This window comes from Trichomonas vaginalis, chromosome IV (assembly GCF_026262505.1).
Source record: "Trichomonas vaginalis G3 chromosome IV, whole genome shotgun sequence".
Classification (NCBI taxonomy): Eukaryota; Parabasalia; order Trichomonadida; family Trichomonadidae; genus Trichomonas; species Trichomonas vaginalis.
The window spans coordinates 3,943,350-3,966,255 of NC_067206.1; the positions used below are offsets into that span (position 1 = coordinate 3,943,350).

The following is a 22,906-nucleotide window of genomic DNA, read 5'->3' on the forward strand; positions in this document are numbered from 1 at the left end:
AGAGAGATATTTTTTTTTAAAGCTATCTTATTTTTTGAACTTTTATTCAAATCTTTGTCTGCGCAAGAAGAAGAATTGCATGTGATAAATAAAACATTTAATCAAAGTCAATTTTATTTTTCATATTCAAATGGACTGAGTGTTAACATTTAACATTTTTGCTAATTGTCGTCAAAAATTAGGCTGTAAAGCAAAAATTGATATTTCATATGGTTTTATGATAGATAAGCATTATATTCCCACTCATTATATTCGTAATTTTGAGGTTTATCCTTCGCTTTTAAGATCATTGAATTTGATTTTTTATATAAAATAGTTATATATTAGAAAATATTATGAGTTTATGTGATATTATTTTTCAGAAGATTTTGTGTTCTTCTTCAAAATTTTATTTTTTTATTAAAAGAATCTTTACAAAATATACATTTACTTTATTAATATTTAAAAACGTGCTCTATCAAAAGTTCCAAAAATTCAATATTTTAGCTTTTCTGAAGGTGTCACTTTTGATGAATTTCTGTTTACAACGAAAAAACCTAGAATTTTGAAAAAGTGATCAAGCCCCCACACCAACTATTAAGTTATTTTATTACTAGATTTATTTACAAATTATAAAGATAATATCATTAACCGAATATATTTTTAATATAATAAAAAACTTTTTTATACAAAAAATTACATCAATCGAAATATTATAAAACATTTATTCCAAAAAGATTAAGTAATAGGTGGGATCCTGCATATATATAATTTTATGTCATAAATTTACAAATATTAGATGACCACAGTGAAATGTGAGTGGTTAATTTAAAGGTGGTCTTGATAAAGATATCGAAGCTTACTCAACACAGCATGAAGCAGTTTCTAATACACAATCTTACTAGTGGTGTTTCGGTCGCCAGCCTCTCATAGGGGGGCTTGATTCAAAAACCTACTTCAAATTATTCAACAATACTCAATGCAGCATGAAGCAGCTACTACTGCTGTATCTTACTTGTAGTGTTTTGGTCGTTGGCTCTTGCACAGTCTCTCAGATTTTCAAATTTTTTTTTTCAACACTATCTTGTTTCGCTCTCAGAAAGCTATCCTACAAAGACATCGAAGCTTACTCAACACAGCATGAAGCAGTTTCTAATACACAATCTTACTAGTGGTGTTTCGGTCGCCAGCGCTCTCATAGGGGTGCTGATTTCAAAAACCACTACTTCAAATTATTCAACAATACTCAATGCAGCATGAAGCAGCTACTACTGCTGTATCTTACTTGTAGTGTTTTGGTCGTTGGCTCTTGCACAGTCTCTCAGATTTTCAAATTTTTTTTTCAACACTATCTTGTTTCGCTCTCAGAAAGCTATCCTACAAAGACATCGAAGCTTACTCAACACAGCATGAAGCAGTTTCTAATACACAATCTTACTAGTGGTGTTTCGGTCGCCAGCGCTCTCATAGGGGTGCTGATTTCAAAAACCACTACTTCAAATTATTCAACAATACTCAATGCAGCATGAAGCAGCTACTACTGCTGTATCTTACTGGTACTGTTCTTCGCTTCTTACTATCAACTCTAAAACTAGTTTGATGTATTATTTATTCAATATTAACCTTAATTATTTACAATTCTCACTTTTTTCATTTTTTAAATGAATCAATCCGTTCCTGCACCCCTTGCTGATACAAAACAATATATTGATTTCATTCATTATCTTCAATATGGAGTTCAAGCAGAGATGCGTGCTAACTGCAATTATCGGAAAGATTCGCATTTGAATTCAGATGGAGTAACAATTATTAGACATTACTGTAGATGGGGAAGTTGTAGTGCTAACTTTACCTTTGAAATGAAATCTAATCAATACAGATTTGTAAATGGACATCATTTTCATAATCATGTTGGTGAACCACCGTCTTTTAAATATATAAATATATACATATATAAATATATACATATATACATATATACATATATAAATATATACATATATAAATATATACATATATAAATATATACATATATAAATATATACATATATAAATATATACATATATAAATATATACATATATAAATATATACATATATAAATATATACATATATAAATATATACATATATAAATATATACATATATAAATATATACATATATAAATATATACATATATAAATATATACATATATAAATATATACATATATAAATATATACATATATAAATATATACATATATAAATATATACATATATAAATATATACATATATAAATATATACATATATAAATATATACATATATAAATATATACATATATAAATATATACATATATAAATATATACATATATAAATATATACATATATAAATATATACATATATAAATATATACATATATAAATATATACATATATAAATATATACATATATAAATATATACATATATAAATATATACATATATAAATATATAAATATATACATATATAAATATATACATATATAAATATATACATATATAAATATATACATATATAAATATATACATATATTGTAATAAACAGAAATTCATCAAAAGTAACAGCTCTCAATTTTTTGACATTTGTAAATTCTAAATTGAATGAGAAAAATGAAATAATACTAAGCCTAATACAATATTCTAGTTTTAATTATAATTAGGAAAAAGTTAGTTTTGAGAGTACTTTTCATAGGCATATAGAATGAAATCTTCTGAAAAATAATATCACATAAACTCATAATATTTTCTAATATATAACTATTTTATATAAAAATCAAATTCAATGATCTTAAAAGCGAAGGATAAACCTCAAAATTTACGAATATAATGAGTGGGAATATAATGCTTATCTATCATAAAACCATATGAAATATTAATTTTTGCTTTACGCCTAATTTTTGACGACAATTAGCAAAAATGTTAAATGTTAACACTCAGTCCATTTGAATATGAAAAATAAAATTGACTTTGATTAAATGTTTTTATTTATCATGCAATTCTTCTTGCGACCAAAGATTTGAATAAAAGTTCAAAAAATAAGATAGCTTAAAAAATAATATACGGTAGTGTTTACTAATAGATGAATAGTATATAAATTCTATTAAAATGGATTTGATCCAAAAAAAATATATAAAATTTGATCATAAATAAAATCGTTTTAAATTACTTCTTCATTTAAATTATAACAATTATTTTTGGTTTTATATTTTTTCCCCATTATATTCTTGTGGAAAAGTGACAAATAGCAACTTTGACCCTCTCTCCTACCGTATATTATTTTTTAAGCTATCTTTTTTTTTTGAAATTTTATTCAAATCTTTGGTCGCAAGAAGAATTGCATGATAAATAAAAACATTTAATCAAAGTCAATTTTATTTTTCATATTCAAATGGACTGAGTGTTAACATTTAACATTTTTGCTAATTGTCGTCAAAAATTAGGCGTAAAGCAAAAATTGATATTTCATATGGTTTTATGATAGATAAGCATTATATTCCCACTCATTATATTCGTAAATTTTGAGGTTTATCCTTCGCTTTTAAGATCATTGAATTTGATTTTTATATAAAATAGTTATATATTAGAAAATATTATGAGTTTATGTGATATTATTTTTCAGAAGATTTTGTGTTCTTCTTCAAAATTTTATTTTTTATTAAAAAGAATCTTTACAAAATATATATTTACTTTAATTAATATTTAAAAACGTGCTCTATCAAAAGTTCCAAAAATTCAATAGTTTAGCTTTTCTGAGGTGTCACTTTTGATGAATTTCTGTTTACAACAATACATATATAAATATATACATATATAAATATATACATATATAAATATATACATATATAAATATATACATATATAAATATATACATATATAAATATATACATATATAAATATATACATATATAAATATATACATATATAAATATATACATATATAAATATATACATATATAAATATATACATATATAAATATATACATATATAAATATATACATATATAAATATATACATATATAAATATATACATATATAAATATATACATATATAAATATATACATATATAAAATATACATATATAAATATATACATATATAAATATATACATATATAAATATATACATATATAAATATATACATATATAAATATATACATATATAAATATATACATATATAAATATATACATATATAAATATATACATATATAAATATATACATATATAAATATATACATATATAAAAAAAAAAAAAAAAAAAAAAAAAAAAGGTATTGTGGGCTTCCAGGCACTTCGTGCCCTCTAGCCCCGAAGATGTTTAGTATAAAATGAGGTTTTTATTCTGAAATGTTTGCTTTAATGTTTTTTACGGATGGAAATGAACTGGATATCGTCTGAGTCTTCGCTTGTTTCCTCCTCTTCTTCTTCTTCGTCCGAATTGTCTTCATCTTCACAATAACCAGATAAGAAGATGGTTATTTTGGTTTGTTCTGGTTTTTTGAGAAGCATTTTGGCTGTGCCAGTAAAAACGAACTCAAGATTTTGATAGAATTGTCTGCTTGAGTGAGTGAAATTGCATACTGTAAGTGGCATTGCAACTCGGTTTGCTTGAACAGATATTATTGAAACTTCTTCTCCATCTGGTATCCGTTCAGGAATATCTAAAGCGGCTGTTGTTATAATATGCATATTGTTTTCGTAATGCAATTTTGGATATATTTCGAATGGATGTGCAGCTACACCAGCTGGAGCAACAATGGAAAGATTCCAGGAGAAAGAACCGTGTTTGTTTTCATCTTCTTTCCAATTGTAAGTTAAAGGATAAGGGCGAAAGTCTTTGAGTGTTTCATATAGCTGTTCTCTTAAGTTTGGTTCACAGCAAAATGAATTCGTCAATTGCTTGAAGAGATATCATAGTTGAAACATAAGGCAAATTCGACAAGAAAAGTCAACCATTACTGTCGGGTTTTGAACTTTGTTTTCTAATGTTTCGACTGGTTTTATTATACTTTTGAAATATCTATCATAGTCATTGTTGTCTGTTAAGGACAAATTGTTTGGATAATCTGCAATGAGTCTTCTATATCTTGCTTCTGTTGTTGAGAATGAGAAGACACCTTCTGGTTCTGTAGGAGTGTAAGTTTTTAGTTGAACTTTGCGTATGTTTGGTGTCTGATTGGAGTCTGATTGGACTGAAACAACTTGAGCTTCTGTAGTTTGTTCGACTTCGGCAGTTTCTTTTGGTTGAATTTGAGCTTCAATTTGTGTCTGATTGGAGTCTGATTGGACTGAAACAACTTGAGCTTCTGTAGTTTGTTCGACTTCGGCAGTTTCTTTTGGTTGAATTTGAGCTTCAATTTGTGTCTGATTGGAGTCTGATTGGACTGAAACCTGTGTAACCTCTTTGGACATACTAGTAAAGTATGAAGATATAAGTGTTTGACCTTTAAAGAGCTTTTGTAAAGAATTGTCAGTCATGCTACTACTGTGGTCTTCCATTAGACAAAAATGAACTGTTTTTTTCGGACTACTCATAGAAAAGTTTAAAATAAACCGTTTTCGTCAACGGTAACCCCCTCTATTTTTTTATTTTATTTAATAGTTACCGTTGGCAAACCGTTCCATCTCAAATATTGAATGAACTATAAACGTTTTTTGTTTTCTATATATACTTTTTTGTCCAACGGTAAAACTTTTTACACAACGGTTTTTGAGAGTCGTCGCCGTTGACTTTTTTGTAGAGCACTCAAAATAGTATAACTTTGTCCGGACAAGTAAGGGTCTATCGTCGCTACAGGAAAAGTTACAGGCGTTCCAAGGAAGTATACTTTGAGAAGCCTTTTCCCTTATAGAATGAGATAGGACGGTTATTTTACAAAACTGACAACACTTTGACCGAGTAGTTTTTTGTGCTGAACAAAAAGTGTCATATAAACATCTGTCAAAAACCGCTTTTTAACTTCACTTAAAATGCCACGTAAGCTACGTAAGAATATACGTAAGAGGAAGAGAGCATTGAAACATCCAATAGTAAAACTGACACCACAACAACAGTTGCAACAACAAATGCTGAATGACCCCACTATGTTGCAACAAATGTCAAGCAATCCTATGCTTTTAAACCGAGTTGTTGGTGCACAGAGTGGAGGTTTAAGAGCGGCACTTTTAGCGAAAATGGCAGGCTATGGTGGAGCTGCAGACGGAACAGCCTATAACCCTCAAAGTCAAATGAATTTGAGTTCACTCAAAAATCAAATAACAGATGTCAAAAAGTCAAACATAGACATACAGAAGCAAATAAGTGAAAACGAAAAGAAACTAGAATATGACAGACACACAAAGAAACTCAATGAGTTAAACGTAGAGAAAAAGAAGAAAGAAGAACAACTGAAAGAACTAAGTACAGAGGAATATGCGAAAAAAGTGTCAGAAAAAGCAGCAGAAGTAGCAAAAATGGAACAAGATGTCATAAATTTGAAAAACCATACTACTCATATAAAATACTGAAAGATGAAGAGATAAAACAAAAAGCCCTGAAGACATATATGGATAGCGATGAGTATAAAAAAGAAGTTGAAGCAAATGTAAAGGCAGAAAAACTTTTACAGTTGCAAAACCAAACCGTACAGTATGAAAACTTAGCACAAGAAAGTAAAAATAACGACGCAGCCATGCAAAAGGCAATGAAAAGCGCAGAATATATAAAAGCTAACAATGACTGGTTAGATGCCCAAGCCAACGCTAAAGCAGCCCAGCTTATAGGGTCAATAAGGACAAAAATACAAGCGGATGAAGACAGTTCAAATGAAGCTTTAACAAATGCTGACTTTAAGAACGCCTTCGAAGCTCTTCATAGTAAGGTGAAACAAGTGAACGACTTCTCATCTGGAAAGAAACTGAAGTCTGAAGGTTTCGACAAAGAGTTAAAAGAAGTAGCACAAAATATGACGAAAATAACAGATGCAGCAACGAGACAGGCAGTTCAAAGTGCCTATGACGCCGTTAGAGCAACTGTTGTGGAAAAGTCAAGAAAAAGAGTTACAACAGACCAAAACAGACCTAGTAAATGCTTTCTTAAGAACGAAAAGTCAGGTAGGACATTACGCTGCAGATGGAACATATGTGCCAGCTGGTGGAACTTATATACCACCAAACCCTCCAAGAGAAGCACCTGCACCAGGACTACCTAAAACATTTACATCGTCACATGGACACAGACACAGGCATGCACCAAAACCAACACAACAACCAACACAACAACCAACACAACCAACACAACAACAGCACAACAACCACCTCCACAACCAGCACAACAACCAACACAACAACCAGCACAACAACCAACAGTTCAAAACCCTGCACAACAACAACCACAAACAGAGCAAGGACATAAAAGAAGTAGAGAACAAGGAAACCAAGAATTCTTAAAAATGCTTAAAGAAGAGTGTGGTTTCCCAGATACTGTTGACTTTAGTGACAGATATAAAGAAGCTATTGGAAAGTTCAAGGATGGAAATACTGACCCGAACCTATTTAGCTTTATGGCTCAGCACCAAAACGGATATAATCTCAAACCTGGAAAATACAAGCTCGCTAAGGGATATGATTTAATAGCATATCATCCAAATGACATGGATGAATTTACTCCGAGATATTTGATGTCAGAGCTAAATGACAATTCAACTTTCGTCATGAAACGCGTAAAAAATAGAGACGGAACGAAAGAACAAAAGCTTATGAATGCGGATGACGTAGATAGGGAAATTGTTGAAAACGGTCTCGGAATATATGAAATGCCAGCAGATGAGGTACAAGAAACTCCACAGGAAGAAGTTCAGATACAACCAGACATGGAAGAAATAGTTCAGCAACAACAGCTAGAAGAGCCTGAAGGAAACGAACAAGTCACTCCTTTGGAAACTAACTTCACAGAACTAGATGAAGATTTGGAACAGCCGAAAAATCTTGACCCTCAACAAGAGTATGCGGAGAATATGGAATATTTCCAAGAGTCTAAAAAAAATTCGGCTGACATAGTAGAAGAATATCGAAAAATGTTTGCCGACATACAAAAGACTCCAACACAGATGAAAATATTCAGCATAGAATGGAAGAACTGAAAAAAAATGTACACAAATACAACAACCCTTTTTACTTACGAGCATTTAACGTTCAATCTTCGGATGAACTCGGTGAAATAAAAGGTTAAATTTCAAGAAAACATATAGAAATGAAACATTGTTTAAAGTTCATTCAGAACCTAACCAAGATGGAAACAAACCTACTTTTGTTTCTGCAGACGATGGAACTACAATGAGATGGGGTCATAAAGCTAACCCGGATAGGTGGTTCATAAACTTACAACCACAATTCCAAGAAGTTGTAGACGCAATGGAAGTCAATGGTGAACCAGATATAGCTGGTATTTTCAGCGCGGCTTTAATGCCATTGAAAGATTGAAAGATGCAGATATTTTGGACCAGTATGAAATGAACATGGCTGATGGAAATATAACACCTGACGTTCTAGAACATTTATCTCAAAGAACTACACAGAACCATAGAGATGGTATATTTGGTGAAGAGTTTAGAAAGAAAGTTAGGGAGGAGAAGGAAGAGAACCTATTGTACATGACCTTGCAAACGAAAGTTTACAAAATGTCATAAAAACTTACTTTGCAGACAATGAACCGAGAAGGGATGAATATTTAAGAAAACTCAAATGGACAGTACCAAATGAAATGTTAGTATTGAAAAACATGTTCCTTGACAAAATAAAACCAACTACAGAAATAAACGACGCAAGACTGAAAGATTGGGTAAAAGCTTTCCCATTCACAAAAGATATAGTTGGTAACATGGAAAGAAAACCAGAATGGCTACAAAAACATATATTTGGAAACGAGCATATTCCATATGGACAGGCACTGTTTGAAGAGCTTGAACCGGAAACTCAGGAAAGAGTCATGCAAACAATACGCGAAGACTCAAATACAACTATGACAAACTCTTTCTAGGATATAGGTTACCTGAGATGGGCGACCAGAGCCAAAAGGCAAAAAGGACATGGGAAATTTGCAACATACTAGATGAACATAATGCAAAGATGCAACAACTTCAAGCAGAGGGCAATGAAGGAAAAAGAAGAGTTAAAAACTCAGTCAGGAAGAAAGTAAAGCTTGGTCCACGTGGGTTCTATTATGACATATAAATCCAACTATTCTATATTTTTACTCATATGAAATGTACGCCGCTCAGAATATAACGCCAACAGTTTTGGATGCTATGAATGGAAATGTTTCCGAATGGTATAACGAATGCGACAATGCCATTAGAAGGTCAGAAATAGTTCCTGGAACTTACGAATATACAACTGCTGTTTCTTATGGAAACGTAGGTGAGTTTGGAGAAGGTTCTTCAACAACAGTAGATATTGCTTGCGACAGGTTTCATATATTTCTATTGACAACTCATTCTTATACGTGGAACAAGACATTGAAATAAAACCTTCTGCCAAGTTGTCTGACAAGAAAGGTTGCAATGGAATTTTCTATGTCGGATACCAATATGCTCCAGAAGTTTTCATGGGATATAAGATATATTCTAACTCTGACTTAGTTCAAACAGTAACATGGGCAAACTATGAATGGTTCGCTTTGAGAAACTCAGTACAACCACAAGCTAGAGAACAAACAGACCAGTATGCAACTATTGAGAAAATAAGAAGACTTGACCCTAACGTTCCAGGAGTTTATGTTACCTTTCTGGACAAACTGCAGCAGCAGTAACCAAAGTAAAACTGAAACTTAGAGTTCCTTTGTCATCTTTCCTCATCTTCAGGTTTTTAAGATACTTGCCAAACTGGGCAGGAAAAATTTCTATCGAACTTACTCCAAGCAAAAATAACTTAGTCATTGCACCAACACAAGACCCATTCACTCTTACAGAAGTAGTGGAACAAATAAAATGTCATTCGCCGACTTTTGCAAAAACAAAGTTGACTTAGACTTTGGTTTCTCAAACCTCAACACTGAAGTAAACTATTATTTCAATGCTGCTGGAGATGCTTGGGACCCAGTTAAGTTCACATGCGAAAAATTTGAATGCAAGAGAATAGAAAGCAGACTTGCAGTCTATATGTTGGACCCAGATATTTCAAATGCTTTAGCTGCCAAATATATTGCAGTTCCACTTATGTTCCCTATACACCAAATATCTGTCAAAGACTTTGCAGGTGAAGTTGGAAACCAAAGTGCTGACCCAGGTGCAAGAACAGATATTGCTTAACAACTGCAATGAAACATGCAGATACTATGTTTGTACTGTTCAGACGAACTATAAATGACTATTCTTGTTTCTACAACCCTGGTATTAAATACATATAAACATAGATGGCAAATATTATCCAAGAGAAGAATATTCTACAGTTGAGGATATGAGGTCATACAACTTGACATTAGATGCTATGAACTTTAACAACAACTTCACAACAACCATTAACCCTGAAATGCAAAGTTCTATTATGCCATATGTGAAAGTATGGACTCATACAGGAGGTCAAAAAACTCAATATACAAATGGAGACCGTTCAAACTTTTGGCTTGGCATTCCATTTGCTGACTCAGAAGACTTTATGGGTGGTATTTCAACTGTTGGTACAGTTCAAATACAATATACTGGTGACAGAGACGGTCCAGATGAATTGAAAGCAAAGAAGTTTACAAAACCAATAGCACTTTTCACGGAAGATGCTCTTTTGAAGATTCGTTCGATGAAACCTGCTGGGCTCCTCAGATTGGCATAACGACAGCTTCCATCGAGCAGATTTTGGCAGCAGGTCAGTAAGTTGTTCTTGAACTGACTTCTCTCCGTCAAATATTGACAGTACGCCAGTTTTGACATAAATATTGTATTATAAACTTACCTTTAGAAATATCGGTCAGTTTTGTTGTTATATTTTTGTCTGCTTCAAGAACTTTCACCATTTCGTTATACCAACTTTCTTTGCTTTATGAAAATATTTTGGTTCAGCAAAGACTGCTATTCTATAACATTTTCCATTGTTTGTATAAAGAACTATTCTGTCAATGTATTTATATTGTTTGTGTGTGTAAACTTTGTTTGCTTCAATTCGAAGAGATACTCAAATACGTCCATCTTTTTATTCTAAGTAAAATGTCATTTCCGAAAAATAGAAGCGTAAGTGTTTCAAAAGGTTTAATGGCGGTGGCAGATGTGAAGTTAAATTCACCAACTCAAACAAACAGTCAAAGTGTTGTTGTCAATGTCAAAGAAAGAGATGTTGAAGTGGGGAAACCATACGAAGACGAAGATGGTATAACAATAGTTCCTGTAAAAGAACAACCATATCCTGAAGTTAGCAGAGACTTAAGTTCTGTTGCAGATATTCGAAACGACTACCAACAACTTAAAGACAAACTTAAAACTCAGGAGAAGATTTGTCAAGCTTTAGGTATAATGTTAAACTTGGTCGAACACAACCCTGTAAAAGTGAACTCATATGTCATTGCACCTCATGAAGTTTTGAAAGAACTATTGAAACTTTTGACAGAGGCAGACGATATAAACATCAAAGAAATAGAACCCGACATTGTTGCTGTGGTGTTTCATATAATGTCATTGACAAGATATACGTTATGAAAGGAGGTGAAACGTTGAACTTAAAATATAGTTTCCCAGACGTCATAAAAATATTTGACGACCACAACATTTCATTAAAATTTAGTGCTAAGTAAATGGCAGAAGACATAGTGGTTTATACTATTACGACTAAAAACCCTGAGTCATATAATTCTATAACAACAAACTTACAAAGTCCTCAAGGACGATATTGTAAACTGACCTTAAACACGATGACGACTAAAGCCTGTTTTGCTCTTTTGACACCAGAAGATTTTATTGTTGTGAATGGTAAAAAATACTCCTTTGAAGATACTTACTCAGATATACCACCAACAGGTTTTGTTGACTTATTTAATACTTTAAGGACGGATGTAACATGTGCTGCAACTAGAGCAGGTTTCATTATGTTTGGATGTCCGACTGAGTTTAGTATAAACGATATGAGCTATAATACAAAACTTATATCTGGTTTTTACTTACCAACAATTTCCTATAACAGGAAAAGGTGTCATACAAGGAATGTCTGTTCCATTGACTTTAAGTACACCTATTTTATATATTGTTTCAAACTTAGGTTCAAAGTGCTATTCGAATGTCGACAGAAACTACTATGACCAAAAGATACTCATGCGTATAAACAACACTTTCTCTGCTGGTTTGCCTATTGTTCATTCGAATGCAGAGTTTTCAGCTTTAGTAAACTCAAACACTTTAGCAAACATAACTTAACCTTAGTTGACGCAAACTTTGTTCCTGTAAAACTTTTATGTCCTATGTATTTGTCAATGACGGCAGAAAGTTTCGAATTGGAAGATGCAACTGGTGAAAGTATTGTATTACAAGAACAACTTCAACAACAAATAGCTCAAGAACAACAAAATGCAACAAATGGAACAACAAAGTCAAGAATAAAAAAAATATTTTTTTTATTTTTATAAAAATGTACAGAATAGATGTTTCAGATTTTTTATGACTTCCAAGCATTCAGAAATATGTGTCCATTTAGAGACTATAACAAAGCAGTCGAGAATTTGAAACGTTTAGTCATTTATGTTGACTCTGCCCCAGAATGTTATGTCATGAAAGAATGGGATGTTGTCTTTAACAAACCTAAAGCGACAATAGTGTCTGAACAAGAATGTAGACAGAAACTTAAGAAAATAAAAGTCGTACAAGTTGGCATGAAGATGTTAGATGCTTGGGATATCTTATTGTCAAAACTTGAAGATTTTTCAGTTCGAGGTATAAAGTTTTATACACCTTCTCCAAACTTCTATTCTATCTTCACTGGATATAAATATGAACAAGTAGAATGGAAAGAAAATATTATAGAAGCTTGGTTAGACCATGTCAAAGAAATTATATGCAATGGAAACGAAAAGGTTTATGAGTATATCTTATGTTGGTTTGCAAACATCTTACAACATCCAAGTGCTAAAAATGAAACTGCTCTCATTATAATTGGAAAACAAGGAACAGGTAAGAACACATTCTTTACAGATATTTTGTGCAAACTGTTAGAGGCTATTCGAACCCGAATATGACAAACATAGAAAACATCTGCGGTAAATTTAACTCCTCAATAGAGAATATGAAACTTATAGTTGCAATGAACTTCAAAGTATAGATACAACAAAAGTTTTGAACTCAGATGCTTTGAAGAGTCTTATAACAGACAAAGTTGGAGTTGTTGAAAGAAAGTATAAAGACCAAAGAGTTTGTGAAAATGTTGCAAACTTCATTATGGTTTCAAACAATGCTGTTCCGATGAAGTTAGAAAGTTCTGACAGAAGATATGTAGTTGTCAGAACGTCAGAAGCTCATATGCAAGATACAGAATATTTTGACGACTTAGCAGAAACTTTAACACCTAACTTTTTAACAACCACTTGTTCTCATATTTCATGACATTAGATATTTCTAAGTTCAATCCAAGACAAATTCCACATACCGAAGAGAGACAAACGTTGTTAGAAGCAAACAAGAGTGTATATGAACTGTTTATAGATGAAACTGACTTTGAGTGTTTAGATGAAAGGTCATTGTACGATTCGTATAAACAGTATTGTCAAGAGTATGGTTATATGACAGCGTCTAAACGAACATTCTTGGCAAATGTCAAAAATCTTTTAGACGTACAGAATGGTGTATATACAAAGAAAAATTTTTCTGAGTAAATTTTAAAAAAAATATTTTTTTATCCGATAAAAAAGATGACAAAATTCATCTCAGTAAATAAGTACATGTCAGGACTTAAAGAAGAACTAGACCCATTCGCATATTTGAATGTTTACTTCTACAATTTTGAAAAGTCTACATTTGACAAAATTTGGAACATTGCACCAGTTAAGTTTGCTGTTGTTAGAAAAAGTGGTGCAACTTTTGAAGACTTAGACATAGAAGGTTTGTTAGCAGTCAAAGAAAATTTTGACAGAAAGTTCTCAAAACTCGAAGAAGGCAAAGCATACAAACTTGTTATACCTTATGAACCAAAGAAAGCAGACGACTATGAATATTATGAGTCTAAGATAGTTGAAGTTCAAGGTAAATTGGGTAAAAAGATTTTAGAGTCTAAGCCAGTGTTTGCCCCTAAAGAGGAAGAGAACATTGACATTGACCCAGAAATGTTCTAAAAATAAAATTTTATTTTTACATGTCATATCTCACCTTCTCTGGAACTGGTTCAGGTTCTTTCTTCTCTTCTACTTTCTTTTCTTTCTTTTCTTTCTTTTCTCTCTTCTTCTTCTTTTCTGGTGGAGTTATGTCAAACTTCTCAGAACCATATTTATGTAAAAGTTCTTTGTCCTTTAATAGCTCTTCTATTCTGTTTTCTATTTCATCTTCAAGAACAGCGCATGTGCCTTCTTTGCATTCTAAGAACTTTTGTTGGACTTCATCTTTCCAATCGGCGTCATCTCTGTCAACAAGTCTGTCATTGACAAATTTTAAGACTTCTCTGCTTAATGTTTTATGGTTCTTGTCATATTCCCAGAAACAGAACTTTAGAACAAATTCACCTTTCTTGTTTACACTATGTAAGATTTTATGGTCGACAGATGTTTTGCTGTCGAAAAGTTTGTCTCGAATATAGATAGCGAAATCGCTAGACATTTTCAAAAAGATAAAAATTTTAATTTTTCTAAAAATATGTTAGAAAAAAAGTTTGCTGACATTGACAAAAAATTTGAGAATGTTTTAAACAAGAACAAGAGGAAGTTAGAAAATGCTCAGATAAAACCCATACATGAAAAGTTCTTATTTGCTCAGAATGGTATAACAGGTCTAATTGCACCACCTGGGTCGGGTAAGACTTTCACTTATCTTAAAATGGCTGCACAACAACAAGAACTAGATGAGAAGAACCCATTCTATGAGTTAGTTGTTATTTGTAGTACTTCTGGTCAATTTGACCAAACCGTCAATTCGTTCAAAGATATTATAAAGAAGTCTAAGTTAGTATGTATAAAGGATACTGAGTTGTTAGATTGGATAAAGAAGTACCAAAGAAGAGTTTTGAAGTATAATGCTATAAATGAGTATATAAATTCGAAGTTTAAAGACCCAAATGAGGAAATGCAGAGAATATTAGAGAAGAAACACTTCAGAAACAAACAGAAAGAGATAGAATACATTTCGAAGAAATTGCAATCTTACGATTGGAAACGTACCCTCATAGATGTCTTCTTATCTTAGATGACTTTGCTTCTCATCCTTTGTTAAAGAACAGAGAACAAGACATGTGTCGAATTCTTAAGAAGCTCAGACACTTTAACATCTCAGTCGTAATATGTGTACAGACAGCAAAGAGTTTAAGTAAGGATGTTAAAAGAATACTTACTGACATTATACTTTTCCCTGGATTGTCCGAAGACGATTTCATGGAACTTATGAAAGAGTCCATGGCAGGTAAGTTTGACAGACATGAACTATGGGAGAAGTACAAAGTCATACAAGACCCTCATACTTCTTTCAGAATTCATATCTACGCAAACAAAGTTCAAATTGTAAAAAGTCAAGCTTGAAAAATAAAGAGTTTTGGCGACCAGGGTTTTTTCACTACTCGCTGTTCTTCTCTCGGTTTTCCGAGAGAAGCAAGCATATGAGGAAATTCATGAAATTTCATACGGAATTCAGCAAAAATAATGTTTATGTTAGAATGTTAGATCTAACATGTTTTCTAACATGTTTTCTAACATAACTATTTACAAGCGTTTTACATGGTATATGTTGCGATGGTTCATGACTCTAAACAATTTCGTAGCTTCTATTTCTTCTGTCAGTATGTCAAAAGTTTTAACGATACCGAAAGTTTCTTTATACTTCTTCTTGACGTCAGATAGAAGGAAATCTTCTGCTGTTGGATAGTTTTTGTTCAGAAATTCTAACATGTTCATTTTATCTTCTGCTGGCTTTTCTGCTTCTTTCTTTAAATCTGCATAGTCGTTTCGCATACGTTCTATCTCTTTGACGGAGTAGTTATATTTCCTCATTGCTGCTTTACATTTTGAACATTGCGGGTTCATTTTAGCGTTATATTCTGAAACCTTACCTGCTAAAACAACTAAGGCGTCAATGGTTTTCTTCATCTCGAACATAGCGGGTCTTATTTGTTCGTTCCATACTTTGCCTCTTCTATCTTTATCTCTTATTTCCCAAACACATTTTGCAACTAATGAAACAAAGTTGTCGTAGGTCTTAAATTCTTCGGATTTGTAAAGGTCAGAGATGTTCTTATATACCATGTCGCAATCTTTGTCCATAACCTTATGGTTGCAATGAAAACCAAGGAATTCATAATTTACCTTTCGTATGAACTTCTTTATTTCTACTGAGTCAGTTGCTTTGACTTCTATTTCGTCAAATTCGGGAATGGTTAGTTTTTGTTGTTGGATTTCAGGCAATTTGGGTAAATGGTCAATAATGTCCTGCATTTCATAAAGATACTGTTCATTTGTTTCATCTTTCGCACTACAGTCTAAATTACTTGTTAAAAGTTCTTGCTTTATCTTCTGGATTTTTGTTTCGAAAGTATATGAAGAAGGAATGAAGTTTTTCATCTCTACTAACATAGATGTTGGATTCATAACTAGCGAGTTTGGTGCTGTAGTTGTTTGAATTGTTGTTGTGCCGATTGTTGAAATCATGTCTTTTATACAAAATAAAAAAAATAAATAAAATAAAAAATAAAACTAATTTTATTTTTTATTTCGGGAAAATTCATGAAAATTCAAGAGTTTTAGACCATGTTAGAAAACGTGTTAGAAAACATGTTAGATCTAACATTCTAACATAAACATTATTTTTGCTGAATTCAGCAACAAAATTCAAATTGTAAAAAGTCAAGCTTGAAAAATGTAAGTGTTTAGTCTTAGTAAGATGGTAGCTTCTTAAAGCATATGCCATTCCTTGAGTTTTATGTACGTGAAGAGAAGTACAATGAATTCAATTACGAGTACAATTGCAATGACAACTAAGGCAACTATTTTTGTCTTTTGCCAGCAAGGGTACTTCTTCTCTTCCAATGGTTCGGCAGAACTATACTCACTCATGAGAAATGCCAAAACGGTTTAATAGAAAAAGTGTCATTTTTTCATGTCCGAAGACTCGAAGGTGCAACACTTCCAAAATACCGACGAACTCAGAAGAGCAGCATGGCAGTATCTTCTTGACAACTTCTTTGAGTTCTCCAGGTACACCTTGGAAAATGCTGAAGAACTCCGACACAGAGAATTTGGAGAAATTGCACTCCAATACTACCTTGACAAACAAAGGGTAAACAAAGGGTAAACAAAGGGTAAAATAAGACTAAAAACTTAACGTTTAAAAAGTGACATTTTTATGAGCTCCGAGTCACCGAGAAAACTTGGTCAGATGTTAGCAGCTTACTTCCCTGAGGAGGATGGAAGCGTTACATACATCAGGTTCAAAAACAACGAACCTGGAATTGCGTACAAATTCGCAATTACATGACCATGGAAGAGTACGAAAGGTTCCTACAAGAGAAACCAGCTCTAAACAACTCAGAAAAGAAAGATAAAAAGTTTAACTCGTAATTGTTTATTTTTTTACTTGTATGGGCAAGCTGCAAGAATGAAGTCGACTATCTCAGTCTTTGTCTTGACCAGTTGGACTGCTCTTGCGAGTACGTCTGTTTTGCGGTCTCCAGCTGGTGTCTGACCTTCGTAATTGCGCATGTTCTTGAGAGCTCCAACTGTAAATGGTTGTAGGATGAAGAGTCTCTCAGACTGCTTGAGGTAGTCTTCACGGTCACGAACCGAATCTGTGGTACGAGTCGAATCGGTCGATTTGAGGGAAGAGACTGAAAGCCTGTCGTCTTCCATAGGGGCTGTGGCATACTCTTTGCGTAAGCGGTTCAGACCTTCTCGAACTCTTGGTCTCTCTTGGATTGAGATTGGAATTGGAATTTGGGGGGAGTTTTGCATAAACATCCAAGGGTTGGGGAAGTAAGGCATAGGCAGAGGAGGGTAGTTCGGGAAGCCTTGTGGTGGGTAGTAACTTGAGGTGGAAATTGGTAGTAATCGGAGGGACTTGCTGGAACTGAGGTTGCTGAGGAGACTGTTGTGGCTGCAGCTTTAGGTTCTTCTGGTTTGGGAATGGGCTCGGTTGGTGGGACGTCGGACATCTGTTTGTGGCTTAACCGTCGGAAGGAAAAACCTTTCCTGTCGGAAGGAAAAACCTTTCCTGTCGGAAGGAAAAACCTTTCCTGTCGGAAGGAAAAACTTTTTCTGTCGGAAGGAAAAACTTTTTCTGAAGTTCGACCAAAAGTTCTCAATTTTCGAAAATTTGAATGGTTTACGGACGGACAACTGGAAGAGTCCTTCCTGTCGTCGGGAAAATTTTTTCCAGTTGTCGGGAAAATATTTTCCTGTCGGATGGAAGGACTCGGAATACCAGAAGGATTTGACGAGGCAATTTACCTTATAGAGATAAATGAAGTTGTTAAGCAGTACTTGCGCAGGGTAATGAAGCCCAAGGTCAAGTTCACCACTATTTCTGGAAGGTCTACACTTCAGCTCGAGACTTCGACTGGAATTCCAATTCAAATACCAGACGGGACAGCCTACGATGGCATAAAGGACGCCAAAAGAGAAGCTCTTGTTAAGTTCCTAAACAAACGTCCTTGGATAAAAATACCAAACAAGGAGAACCCCCTACCCCATATGAAATTGGCAATTCAGTCTCTCCTTCACTTCTCGGGTCAGCCGTTCTACATAACCTGTGAAGGCGACATCCAACCAGTTCAGTCAACCTTAACGTTTTGAGTAAAAACATTTTTTTTCATTTTTTGAATGAAGCAAGTTAAATTCGTCCCACACCAATCTCAATGGACCGATGAAGAGTTTCAAGCCATGGTTGAAGGCGTTGAGAACGACATAGACGGCGAACTTGAAGGAGCTCAAACCACAATTGCAACCAAAATTGCAGAAGTCAAGGAACAGATAGCTCCACTTAAAGCTACCAAAGCTACTCTTGACCTCATGGATACTTACCGTTTAGAAGTCAAGAGTGGAATAAGACAATTAAAATTAAAACTTCTAAACTACGAAGCTATACTCCAAAAGTTAGCAGAAATGAGAAGACTTTACCAGAGCTACTTACATGTAAGGGACTTACCTTCAAGCAGTCCGACCAAAGATGAATTTTCTGACATTGTCCCAATTTTGTCCGAAAGTCAGCTCAGATGTTTGAACTGCTCCCAACATATCCAGAATATGAACGTTTGCCTGAACTCTTCCGCAATCTCAAAAAACGTTTTTTGGTTCTCATGTTCGAAACTTTTATCGGAAGAGACAACAAACGTTCAGAAGAAGAACAAGATATTATTTTAAACTTGTTGTATGACTTAACCGTCATAACAAGCTTTTTGAAGTAAAACCGTCATTCTCAAACCACTTCATTTTTTCGATGTCCGAACAAGCACCGAAGCCGAACACAATGGCAGATGTCCTTTCAATGTTGCCAGACAAGCGCCCAGTTCAAATTCAAATTTTGAATTTGAAAGCTCATCTGACAAACACCGTTAAGACTCTCCAAAGTAGTCTTATGGAAGAGATGACCAAGCTCAAAGCCGATGTCCTCATGAACCAAGCTTCCAATGAGAAATGCCTGAATGATTTGACGGAAACCTTGCGCATTTACGCGAGAGAGAACCGAGACCTTGCCAGACTCATCTACCGTTTCTTCGAAGAGATAGACGCCATCTGGAAGGTACTCGGAAAGGACAGAACCTCCAACACCGTAATTCGTGAGTACCAAATTGAAGAAGGAATTGTCGAGGAAGAAGAGGAAGAAAAGAAACACGAAGAAGAAGAGGAAGAAGAGGAAGAAGAGAAACACGAAGAAGAGGAAGTTTGGGCAACCCTTGTTGCCGATGACGCTTACGAAATTTCCCAACCCTACCCATACCAAATCCGCAACAAGGAGACAGGCAAGGTTCTTACCCCAGTCCTCAACAACTTGGGACACTTGAACCTTAACCTTCGGAATCGCGGTTCAATCTCCATGGGCAAGCTTGTCGCAATTCAATGGGTTCCAAATCCAGACAAGAAGACGAGGTCAGACACATTGACGGTGACAAGCTCAACAACCGTAAGGAGAACCTCGAGTGGTTCTAAGAGTAAAAAAATTTTATTTTAGGGGGAAACCCCGAGTAAATTTAGGGTTTATTTGGATAAGTATGTAAATTAAGGTAATTTGCAAAATTAGTTCCCGACCTCTGAATTGGACTCTTTCGTCATCCCAGTTGCGTAGGAGGTCGTCCCAGAGAAGTTGGTAGAATTGCCAATCCAAGGACGATTTGTCCTCCCAGGCATTGAGGATGTACTGCTCGTAGAGTCTCATGACCTCTCCCTTGCACCAGACACCCTCTCCCTTGGAACGTAAGGCTTCTTCGAAGTGCTCGAATGCGATTGGCTGCGTGACCATCGAAATGACACTTTTTGTCCGTTTGGTCAATGTTTGTGTCTCGTGCCATAGTCGACGAAAATACAGACAAACAGGTTATATATGAGTTTGAGACCAAGAATGGTGTAACTCGACCTGTCCGATTCAAATTCGAATAAAAATTTTTTATTTCATGCAATGTTTAACTATTTCACCATCTTCTTTAACACCCCAGTACTTCCTTTTCGATATTACATGAACTTCGGTGAAAATTTTGTCCAATTTGAATTGACCCATCTTTTCACCGACCATGCCCATTTCAATGAGTTTGTTGTACCCTTCTTCGTTCGTCATGAGTGCGTCAATGTTCTCATAGTAAACCTTCACTTTGGATTTGACTTCGGAGAAGAATTTGTTGTAGTTGTCAAGGACTGCCTTTGCGAACTGAGGGTAAGACCAATGTTCGACAATAGGTTTTAATGTGGTTACTAAGCCACTTTGACCTTGAGTGAATTCGTACTTCAAAACAAAAGGAGAAAACCTTTCAACAAAGTTGTCGACCTTCTCATAATGTTTACTCTTCATCTCTTGAGGTTTCTTAATGGAATATCCCCATGTCGAATTCATAAGCAATTTGAGTGTCATTGCAAGTTTGGGGTTTGAAGCTTTCCTAATATCATACAGTTGTTGTATGACTTTTCCAACTGTATAGTTCCTTCCTGGGAACTCACCATCTTCGTTTGGAATTCCAGTCGGAATATATTGGACAAACCTCATGTATGCAGCGTTAAGGTCGACATAGTATATCTTTTCATCTGAGTCGAACTTGTCGCAACCAATTGGTCCAGTTTGTGGAAATTCAAGTGAGTCTCTTATCTTCTGAGAAACTTCTCCTGTTATCTCATAAACATCGTCGAAGCAACCTGTTTCATATAAAACCTTCTGACCTAACTCAGATGCTCTCCAATACAATTTGACGTCAATTGGATGTCTCAATGGAAGTTTGTTTATAGCATCTTGAAGTTCTTGCAACCTCATTGGAAGTTCTTCTGGTTCAGGTTGGTATCCGAACAATCCAACTCCTTTTGGAAGTGTACTTCTTTTGTACTAGAACTTTGTCTGGAACAACTTTTGGTCTTGCTAACAATGAAAAGTTTGTTTCGTCTTTTGGTACAAAAGTTTCTGTCAGCTTGTCATCTGGAATTGGTTCCAACAAACCTTTCTCGAAAAGAATGTTTACAGCTCTGACAATGTTGCACTTGCCTTTTCCGAACAATGGGTTTGTAAGACTTTCGTTCAACATGAAGTGGTTGTGGACAATTACAATCTTCAACCATGGTAATTGTCAACAACATAGTCGTCATGTGAAGAACCTTTAGCTGTAGGTATGTTGACTCGGATATTGACATTTGCCAACGGTGCAATTTTTGCCAATTGACCTCTGAGAATGTACCTTGTCTTCACACATGACTCAAGATACTTCATCTTCTCATCTGTAACAAGACCAGAGTTCCTGAGACATGTAAGAATACAAGGTTCATTGACAATTGTTTCAATTGAATTGTAAATTCCATACCTTGTCAAGTCAATGTCAGACTTATTTATGAACGGGAAGTATCCAGCATGTTGTCTGACTGCTTGAGGGTTAGGTTGGTACCATTCGAACTTGACACTTGCAATTCCTTCAATTGCATTCAAAATGTCTGAGTCGGAGTCAACCATTTGTTCTCTCTTTGTAGTCTTGAAAGCGTCAAGAAGTTTGCAGCTGTTTGTCATTGCCATGTGCATAGTAAATGTGACCATCCAAATCTGTTATGGTCAATCTGAGATTGTATCCTTTCTTATTTCCGTCTTGTATGCAGCAAGTACACCCATGAAGCCTTCTTTGTTCTTTCCTTCGTCAAAGTTTACTGTAAAGGTTCGACCAGATGTAATTTGACTTCTAACTTCACGATACTTCATATGCATATCTTGTTCTTTCCATGGGAGCATGTGCGTCTTCACCTTTTCCTTTTTTCCTTCTCAAAGGATGCAATTGTTCGTCATGTTTCCAGTAGAATCTGGCAAAGCCGTCGTGTCCTTCAACTTGAGGTTCACTAACATCGAAAGGCATGTCCATAAGACGTTCTTCTTCTAACCTCTCTAGTCTGTTTGGATAATTGCACGTGCTGTTTCCAAATCCATTTCGTAGCGAAGACCAGACAATTTGTCATAGACTTTTATGGGTCTTCCCTTCCTATATTTAAACTTCTTCGAAACTCTCCAACCATATCTTTCTAACTCTGCTTTTATTCTAGCAGACTTTCTATCCATTCTATATGGGGGCATTTTTATAAAAATAAAAAAATATGTTTTTTT

At 34.2% G+C, this 22,906-nt stretch overlaps 4 protein-coding genes and 8 pseudogenes across 12 annotated transcripts, besides 8 other annotated features; 8 read left to right on the forward strand and 4 right to left on the reverse strand.

Annotated features, from left to right (window-relative positions):
• Positions 1-490: 490 nt before the first annotated feature.
• Positions 491-528: a mobile genetic element.
• Positions 491-528: a terminal%2Cinverted (terminal inverted repeat of Banshee-A3 transposon ID:TVAGG3_0024810).
• Positions 529-2,536: 2,008 nt separating this feature from the next.
• Positions 2,537-2,573: a mobile genetic element.
• Positions 2,537-2,573: a terminal%2Cinverted (terminal inverted repeat of Banshee-A3 transposon ID:TVAGG3_0024820).
• A 1,176-nt stretch (positions 2,574-3,749) lies between these two features.
• Positions 3,750-3,787: a mobile genetic element.
• Positions 3,750-3,787: a terminal%2Cinverted (terminal inverted repeat of Banshee-A3 transposon ID:TVAGG3_0024830).
• A 457-nt stretch (positions 3,788-4,244) lies between these two features.
• Positions 4,245-4,345: a terminal%2Cinverted (terminal inverted repeat of Maverick-3 transposon ID:TVAGG3_0024840).
• Positions 4,245-22,906: part of a mobile genetic element that runs on past the window's edge.
• Positions 4,832-5,501, reverse strand: TVAGG3_0024850 (annotated as a pseudogene). The gene has a single exon. A coding segment is annotated over exon 1 (670 nt).
• TVAGG3_0024860 lies at positions 5,973-9,212 on the forward strand (annotated as a pseudogene). Its single transcript has one exon. A coding segment is annotated over exon 1 (3,240 nt).
• TVAGG3_0024870 lies at positions 9,968-10,846 on the forward strand (annotated as a pseudogene). Its single transcript has one exon. A coding segment is annotated over exon 1 (879 nt).
• On the forward strand, positions 13,236-13,821 carry TVAGG3_0024880 (annotated as a pseudogene). Its single transcript has one exon. A coding segment is annotated over exon 1 (586 nt).
• On the forward strand, positions 13,858-14,277 carry TVAGG3_0024890 (protein of unknown function, DUF4108 family; the record flags this gene model as incomplete). Its single annotated transcript, XM_051220260.1, has 1 exon — positions 13,858-14,277. One exon carries the CDS (start codon positions 13,858-13,860, stop codon positions 14,275-14,277), a length of 420 nt encoding a protein of 139 aa, XP_051105246.1.
• On the reverse strand, positions 14,294-14,755 carry TVAGG3_0024900 (uncharacterized protein; the record flags this gene model as incomplete). Its single annotated transcript, XM_051220261.1, has 1 exon — positions 14,294-14,755. The coding sequence occupies one exon, from the start codon at positions 14,753-14,755 to the stop codon at positions 14,294-14,296; it is 462 nt and encodes a 153-aa protein (XP_051105247.1).
• On the forward strand, positions 14,972-15,666 carry TVAGG3_0024910 (annotated as a pseudogene). The gene has a single exon. A coding segment is annotated over exon 1 (695 nt).
• On the reverse strand, positions 17,710-17,964 carry TVAGG3_0024920 (annotated as a pseudogene). The gene has a single exon. A coding segment is annotated over exon 1 (255 nt).
• TVAGG3_0024930 (uncharacterized protein) lies at positions 18,538-18,927 on the forward strand (the record flags this gene model as incomplete). The annotated part of the gene is made up of 1 exon (XM_051220262.1): positions 18,538-18,927. One exon carries the CDS (start codon positions 18,538-18,540, stop codon positions 18,925-18,927), a length of 390 nt encoding a protein of 129 aa, XP_051105248.1.
• TVAGG3_0024940 (uncharacterized protein) lies at positions 18,955-19,494 on the forward strand (the record flags this gene model as incomplete). The annotated part of the gene is made up of 1 exon (XM_051220263.1): positions 18,955-19,494. The coding sequence occupies one exon, from the start codon at positions 18,955-18,957 to the stop codon at positions 19,492-19,494; it is 540 nt and encodes a 179-aa protein (XP_051105249.1).
• TVAGG3_0024950 lies at positions 19,571-20,280 on the forward strand (annotated as a pseudogene). Its single transcript has one exon. A coding segment is annotated over exon 1 (710 nt).
• On the reverse strand, positions 20,735-22,861 carry TVAGG3_0024960 (annotated as a pseudogene). The gene has a single exon. A coding segment is annotated over exon 1 (2,127 nt).